The sequence below is a fragment of the Rutilus rutilus genome (genome assembly GCF_951802725.1).
Source record: "Rutilus rutilus genome assembly, chromosome: 20".
NCBI classification, from domain to species: domain Eukaryota; kingdom Metazoa; phylum Chordata; class Actinopteri; order Cypriniformes; family Leuciscidae; genus Rutilus; species Rutilus rutilus.
The window spans coordinates 34,998,545-35,006,940 of record NC_140225.1 but is presented as its reverse complement, the minus strand read 5'-3'; the positions used below and the strand labels follow the sequence as shown (position 1 = coordinate 35,006,940).

Below are 8,396 nucleotides of genomic sequence, written 5' to 3'. Positions count from 1 at the left end.
CAAACCACCTAGCAACACCCTAGGAACCACCCAGGATATCCTAGCAACCACTAACCAAGACCATAGCAACCACCCAGAACATATTAGCATCCACCTAGCAACACCCTAACAACCACCCAGAATACCATAGTAACCGCCTAGCAACCACGCCAAGTACTGTATCAACCGCATAGCAACACCTTAGCAACACCCTAACAACCAACTCGCAACACCCTAGCAACCATCCAGTATACCCTAGCAACAGCCTAGAAACACCCTAGCAACCGAGTCCCGAGTTTTGCCACTCCAAGCACAACTTACATTTTCTTCAGGAAATGAACGTTCTAGTTTGAGTTACTGTTGCCTTTCTATCAGCTGAACCAGTCTGGTCATTCTCCTCTGCCCTCTGGCATCAACAAGGCATTTTCTCCCACTAGATATTTCCTCTTTCTCTCAGACCTTTCTAAACACTAGAGATGGTTGTGCCTGAAAGTCCCAGTAGAGCTTTCTACTTGTTTCTGAAACACTTCAGAATGTGCCACGTTCGGTCACTTATGACATTTCTTCCTCATTCTGATGCTCAGTTGATCATGTCTACATACCTAAGTGCATTGAGTTGCTGCCCTGTGATTGGCTGATTAGACAGTTGCATTAACCAGCAGTTGAACAGGTGTACCTAATAAAGTGGCCGGTGGGAGAATATGTGAGCTAATCTCATCATTGACCTGTATTATCAAACGGCTAATCAGAGCTGGTCCAGATTCACAATGTTTTTACCTTTAATCTGCTACAAAACTACAGCCTTCTGATTGGTTGAAGAAAAACTGTTTGTTTGTTTTCTGGAAGTTTGGATGAACAAAAATCTTTGCACATGACAAGAGCGAGACCAATGATTGTTTCCTTGGAAAATACCTGAGATGCATGAAGTTCACAGGAAAGCAAAGCAAAGAATGACTCACCAACATTAATGAGACTGACTGATAAGCATCTAACGTGCGACTCTTATGCAAATTATGCCATTATATAAGAAATCTCTGCACAAAGATGCTAGGTTAGTTCTTCTGCAGTGCTTTTGTGAAGTTGTTTGTCCCTGCAGTAATAACTCTGTGACTAACACTGGTGTATAGCAGCTTTCAGTGGAGTAACTGACATCAGAGGCGTCGGATCGACGAGGCGTGACTGTGTTTGGCCCCTCAATACCACAGAAATCATCCTGCGGTTGGAAGGAAACCCTCCAAACCGGTTTGTGCAGGTACGAGGACGCTGAGATTTCCCTTGTGACTCCAGCAGAGCGAGTCAGGTGTGATGTTTCCTGTTGCTAGTGTGACTGTCAGTGATGTGTTTCAGTGAGCTGTGTGCTGTTCATGACTGCACTGAGTGGACATCTGGGGGACTCAGGAGTGAAGCACGCTGACGCCAGAACTGAAGATGCACCAGGGACGCCTGCGCTTACGGCCGTGGCTGGAGGAACAGATCGACTCGGGCAGATATCCCGGAGTCGTGTGGCTGGACCAGGTCAGATCTGATGCTTGACACTGATAGGGTTTGATTCATATCACTGTAAAAAATTATCGTGATTTTAACGGTAAAAGACTACAGTGAAAAACTGTTAATTGGTTAACAAAAAGTTTTCGTACAATATACGGTGAATAACTGTGATAGATCTAAACGTACATTTAAAGTAATTTTACAGTAAAATACTGGGAAGTGGAAGTGAAAAAGAGCAAGTCATTGATTAATTTACAGTGAAAAAAACGTAAATTGACATTCCCACAATTCCCTGCGTGACACTTCACATTTGATGTATTTTTTGTTGAAATAACTAAGTTTCTTCTAAGTTTTTTCTAATCACTTATTCTTATCAGTTATGTACATTAGGGTTCATGTTACATTTAATGTTGTCAAATTAATGTTTATTGCATTTTTTAAATGTCGTGTGTTACCCTGATGGTGTTGTGTGTGTGTGTGTGTGTGTGAATGACACTGCGCAGCTTCTGTATATCAGCATTAACTCTCTTGTGGAAAAGCTGTTTGATGAGCTTTGATTCATAATGTGACTCTCATCTCTACTGTGATTGGTGGTTGTGGCTGTCAGTGTATTACAATAGTTGTGTGTTGGTATAATATTCAAAACAGATATTAATACTTCAGTAGGTTGGTAAATTAACATTATATCAGATAATTAAATACGGTCTACTGCAAATTTAAGTTAATTCTGTAAAACCTAAAATGTTGCTACCGTATTTTTTATATGTTGCTACCACAGCTGACGTTTTTTTACCGTAAATTTAACGAAAAGATCTGAACCAAATCACATACCCTTCTATACAGATCTGAAGAAAAGGCTCGATAAAGTTCTATAGGGCTCTATAATCTCTTTGTTTTTCTAAGAGTGCGGATATTTCTGTGCTCTCTTTACACTGCAGTCGGCCAGAGTTTTCCAGATTCCCTGGAAACATGCGGCCCGGCACGGCTGGAACATCGAGAAGGACGCGACTCTGTTCCGAAACTGGGCGATGCACACAGGTAAAGTGACGGACGTCTCCGATTACAGCACATGTTAAAATAATCAACAGTCTGACTGTGTAGCTTCATTAAAACAAATGTTTCATATCATGTTGATATCTGTGAAAAACTCAGCCTAATCTTTCATCAACAAGATTTTCTTCTTCAAATATCCTTTTTTTGTTGTTTACATTTTAGGTCAGTTGTGACATACACTCTTTTATTGGATATTTGGTGGTTCCATTGAGATCCTTTAATATCAATAGAACCTTTCTTTACACTTTTAAGGTTCCAGAAGATGGTTTTCATTTGCCAAGAACCATTTTTGGTTCCCCAAAAATCATTTCAGTGATCAGTTCCTAAAATAACTTGAGAACTTTATTTGTATGAAGAAAGTTTAATAATCTAAAGAACCTTTTGTGGAATGGAAAGATTACATGGATGTTAAAGGTTCTTCATGGAACCATCAATGCCAAGAAAGAACCTTTATTTTTAAGTGTACAGTGGACACAGTTTTTTTTTAATGGTCCACTAAAGTATGGTAAATTAGTATAATGTCTAAAGTGGACCATCAAAAAAAAAAAGTCTAACCAAAGGTTCTTTAGATTTTTTAAATGTTCTGCACACTGAGAAAAACATGGTTCTTTAAAGATCTGACCACTGAAAGGTTCTTTGGGGAACCAAAAATGTTATTCTATTGCGTTGCTACAAAAACACTCTTTTGGAAACTTTATTTTTAAGAGTGTACTTGCAAATTGGCAAAAAATATATAATTCTGAATAATAGTTACACATTTTGAAGAATAATAATGCTTTCTGTTAACAATCTGCTATTTACATGCATATTAGCATATTAATTGAACATTAGTAACCAAATGACACCAGCTGTGTTAAAATTGTCCAGGTTTTAACCGAGTGACTGCAGATTTGCTGCAGGGTCATTTCTCACTTGATGTTTCGAGTCTTCTAGAAACTCATCCACAATATCTGATTGATATAGACACGGCGGCCCCAAAAAGCATTTGGACACTAAAGTGGCACTAAAAAGTGTCTTTTCATTAGATACAAAATATCCAACCAAGTGGCACCAGAGCTTTTCTCAGAATTAACTTCACTTTTCCGAGTCACTTTTAACCAGCTGATCTCGATGGGAAGAGAATCATAATAACTATCATCATGTTCAACATGTTATCAAATACTTTTTGTCCTCTTTTTATTGACCAATATATCTATTGCTTGATGTTTTAATAAGCTAACACACTTTATGTTGTGAAATGCTTGACTAAAAAGGTGCTGTATTTAAAATAAATGTGACTTGTTTTGATATATAATGCAACAATATGTTTACATTTTTAATTGCAATACATGTCTGAATACTTTCTGTGGTCACTGTACCTCTCATCAGCTTCTCAGACTGTTAACATTGAGATGAGAACAGGTGAACCTTCAAGATCAGCTCATTTAATGCCAACGTCTGCAACAATGTAAACTGCATGCGTTTTCACCAAACACTCTGCAAATATTGGTTCTTTTCTCAAAATATTCTTAGAGAAGTTAAATAATGCAAGCAATAACCAACTTGGCCAGGAATACAACTGAATTGTTCAGGAACTAGTACTGTAGGTCCTGACAGCCTGGTGCCAGTCATGCTCTCCTTTCATGGATTTTAGGGAGATACAAACCTGGCATAGACAAACCCGATCCCAAGACATGGAAAGCAAACTTCCGATGCGCTCTCAATTCCCTGACGGACGTCAAAGAGCTTCAAGACAAAAGCATCAAGAAAGGCCACAATGCTTTCAGAGTTTATATTCTCCTTCCACACAGCAAAACAATAAAGAGACGCAAAGGTATTTGCTCATATAAACTTTCTGAATAACTATTTAATATTTCTAGTTTAAACAAACATATAGTGACAGAAAAAATGCATCTGTATACGTATTTACATTTATTGATTTATCCAAATATTATAGAAGCTTGTTTCCGCCACAGAATAAAAAGGAGGAAAAAGTCAGAATTGCGAGTTATAAACTTGCAATTGTAAGAAAGTCAGAACTGTGAGATAATCTTGCAATTGCGAGGAAAAAGTCAGAAAGTCGCAATTCTGACTTTATAACGCAATTCTGAGATCAAAAAGTCACAATTGCGAGATATAAGCTTACAATTGTGAAGAAAAAGTGAGAATTGTGAGATAAAAACTTGCAAATGTGATAAAAAAAAGTCTGAATTCAGTTGCGATAAAGTCAGAATTGCGAGATATGAACTTGCAATTGTTAAAGTCAGAATTGCGAGATAAATTTGCAATTGTGAGGAAAAAGTGAGAATTGTGAGATATAAGCTTGAAATTGTGAGAAAGTCAGAATTGTGAGATATAAACTTGCAATTCGGAGAAATTTGCAATTGTGAGGAAAAAGTGAGAATTCCGAGATCTAAAAAGTCAGAATTGCGAGATGTAAACTTGCAATTGCCAGAAAAAACTCACAATTTCGAGAAAAAAGTCCAAAATAATTTTTATTCCGTGTTGGAAACAAGCTTTTCTACAAAGTGACTTTCAAAAGCAATTTGTCAAATATAGCCAACAATGCATTTACTACCAATATTGATTTGCATGAAATGTTCCTAAATGTGATTTGGATCAGTTTTACTAATGCATAAATAAGACTCATGTGATGTAACGTGTTTCTCTTCAGCATTACGGTGTTTGGAAACCGATCGTAAAGCAGCGTCGCCTCCACCACCGACACAAAGGAGCTTACCGCTGGAGAGATTTACAGGTACTTACCAATAACAGCTGGCAAACTCAAACACCAACCTCCGTCCACAGTAATCTGAACACATCTCTCCCGTGTCTTCAGAGGCCTTCTGGAAGTTCTCAGACGATCGAGGCGGCTCCACAGCAGAAGCGCTGAGAAAAGAGGATCTTCCCAAGGGTTTTGAGGAGGAGAGACCGGCCATCTACTGCTCACAGGGTACAGTACTGATCATAACTCGTCCACAGTCGAGGACAGGACAGTAAAGGGTTAAAATGGCTGATTACCTCCGCAGGACTGCAGATGAACAGAACAGAGGAGCACGAGCAGACAGAAGCAGTGCTGAAGGTAAGATGGACTATAATAAACACTAACAAACAAAAGAGGAAATTAATGTCTGGCCATTTTCACAGGCAGTGATGAGATGTTTCCACAGTAAAAACATTTGCACTTTCATTAAAAAAAAAAATAAAAAAAATCTTATGTACATTTAATATACTTTGTGTTATATTAGCCTGGCATTAAATTTGTCATCTTTTTCTCTTCTGACCAACGTAATCAATCTCTCAATACTTTTTCCCTCTTTTGGAAAGGCATGAAACTGGGGAAGCTTGTTTACGCCACAGAATAAAACAGTTTAAAAGATTTTGCAAATTTTTATCTCAGAAATTGCGAGATATAAAGTCACAATTGGCTTTTTTATTTTTTTATTCTGTGGCAGAAACAAGTTTCCATATGAAACTCTGTTTTTAATTCTGCTTTTGGAACAAATGGAAAAGTAAAAATAATGGGCCTCAGTTATAAAACGTCCATATTTATAAAAACAGTATTTGAAGTGGAAAGAAGGAGAACTGCAGGTTTTCTAGAGGAGTTGGATGTTGATTGGTGCTCTTTTATATGTTAATGACATTAATCACAAGGGGAAAATCTAAAACCATTCAGCTGTCAGTGTCAGGATCATTTCTAGGACGGTTTCTACACAACGTTTTATAAACGAGGTCCTGTATTCGTCGTAGTTTCGCTTCATCACTATTGAAGTTTGACAACTTTTCAATGCCTGTATTCTATGGAAGCTTAATCGTTTCCGCCACAGAATATTTTACATTTTAAAAGATAATTGCAACTTTTATCTCACAATTGCAAGTTTATATCTCGCAATTCTGACTTTTTTATTTTCAAATGCGAGTTTACATCAGAATTGCGAGATATAAACATGCAATTCTGAGAAAAAAAGTCAGAATTTTTTGTTTATTTAATTTCTCACGATTGCGAGTTTATATCTCAATTTTGACTTTATATCACGCAATTCTGAGATAAAAAGTCAGAACTGTGAGATAAAAAAGTCGTAATTACCTTTTTTATTTTTTATTCTGTGGCGGAAACAAGCGTCCATAGCTTTCATTGGTAACTCAGGAGTTACATTTAAAATAATCATAATATAACAGTGGATTTAACATTTAAGCATTTAACAAGATCTCTTGCTGAAGCTTTAAAGGGTGAAGCCTTGCTTCTGTCTGATAAACATGAACAGATATCAATAACAGATATTACACTCAAATATCCTAACCACCAAATCACAATGAATCTGTCTGTCCGAGAGACTGCTAGATTTTCAAAAATCGTAAAATATATATATTTTTTCAAAAATCTGCAAGATTTTCCGAAAAACACCAAGATTTTCAAACCTTCTGGCTGTTTTCTAACGTTTAGTTGCAACGGCTACTTGCGTACATTTAGTTTTATCGATTTACTCTTGAGTAAACTTACCCTGGATAAGTTGCTTAACCTGCGTTCTGGAATCCCTCCCCGGTCAAGGTTTTCCTGCATCTGTATCGATCAACCACTCAAAACACTTCAACAACCACACAAGACTTTAATAGTCGATGGTAGACCTCATTATCTCAGTGTTTGAGTGAGAAAAGCTCAAGACCGTGTGCTTTCCTCCTGCAGATTGTGGATCACCTGAAGAACTTGGATCACTGGAGTCCGTCGTACGAGAGCGACCGAGGCTGGAGACCCAACTCCATGTGGATGGGGTGCCTGTGTAAGACAACATCTGCACATCCTACACTTGTGTACTGGACAACTCAATGATCACACCAAACCAACCAGCTGATCATTCTCATTAGCTAATGTAGGAGATGTGCCACTGACATCTGTGAACGCCTCTGCTTTCAGGTGAGACGATGGAGTTTTCCGGCTACTCCTTCCAGACAGACTGCAACATTCACAACACCTCGTCCAGCCAGTACGACTGATCAACACAATCATACTTTACCAGTGCTTTATCAACTGAAGGAAACGCACATTCATTAATGGACACGAGATGCTTCCTGAGTGATGCTGAGTTTACAGTGGGGTCACTGATCATAGTGACACGAGGTTCCCAGAGAAGATATTAGCCATTTTATTTTCCAAGTCTTTAAATAAAGTTCATTCTGTGGATTCATTTGCGTGTCGCCCTCATTCCCAAATGAACACGAAGGACAAAAATGTGATGAAACGTTACGAACCGCAGGAACGCTCGCTCCTGCCCTGCAGCGTGTCTAGACAATCCTGAAGACCTTGATTAGCTGGTTAAGCGAAACTGAATGAAAGCTCGTTTCCATTATGAACTTTAAATGTGGTGTTTTTAATTTGCTTTAAGACAAAGCATGTGTAAACTCATAAGTCGACACCATCGCTGAGTATTTCCTCCTTAAAACTGCAGTGAACCAAAGACAGTCTCAAACACACGCTTTGAAATCGCTGGTGTTTCTGACGTCACAAACTACCTTGTAACCAATCAGATCAACGTGTGATCGTCAACCAGTGGATCTCTGAGCTGAGCGAGTGAGTGGAGGCGGGGCTCATTTGCGTATTCATAGAACCGTGCATACTAAATGAGGCAAGGGTGTCGACTTACATTCATTTTACATACATTTGGTGATTAAAGATGAGTTTTAAGGGATAAATTGACTAAAATGGGACTTTTAACAAAAACTTTTTATTCCTCAGGATTGTGACAATTCTGACTCTTTCCTCTGTTTTTTTTTTTGTTTGTGACAAACTCGTAATTGCGAGTAAAAAGGTTAGAATTAGAAGTTATGAAACTCGGAATTGCGAGAAAAGTCAGAACTGCGAGAAAAAAAAAAAAAAAGGATTTTTAACTTTATTCCCACGG

General features: G+C 38.1%; 1 protein-coding gene across 1 annotated transcript; it reads left to right on the top strand.

Moving 5' to 3' along the window:
• Positions 1 to 1,258: 1,258 nt before the first annotated feature.
• On the top strand, positions 1,259 to 8,357 carry irf1a (interferon regulatory factor 1a). Its single transcript, XM_084391433.1, has 8 exons — positions 1,259 to 1,494; positions 2,406 to 2,505; positions 4,154 to 4,333; positions 5,174 to 5,257; positions 5,339 to 5,452; positions 5,529 to 5,581; positions 7,184 to 7,277; positions 7,412 to 8,357. The coding sequence occupies exons 1-8, from the start codon at positions 1,408 to 1,410 to the stop codon at positions 7,489 to 7,491; spliced, it is 792 nt and encodes a 263-aa protein (XP_084247559.1). The 5' UTR covers positions 1,259 to 1,407; the 3' UTR covers positions 7,492 to 8,357.
• The last annotated feature ends 39 nt before the right edge of the window (positions 8,358 to 8,396 follow it).

Coding starts and splice junctions, on each gene's coding strand:
- irf1a (XM_084391433.1), top strand. CDS start 1,408: ATGCACCAGGGACGCCTGCGCTTACGGCCGTGGCTGGAGGAACAGATC. Junction 4,334..5,173: donor AACAATAAAGAGACGCAAAG/GTATTTGCTCAT, acceptor GTTTCTCTTCAG/CATTACGGTGTTTGGAAACC. Junction 5,582..7,183: donor AGACAGAAGCAGTGCTGAAG/GTAAGATGGACT, acceptor TTCCTCCTGCAG/ATTGTGGATCACCTGAAGAA.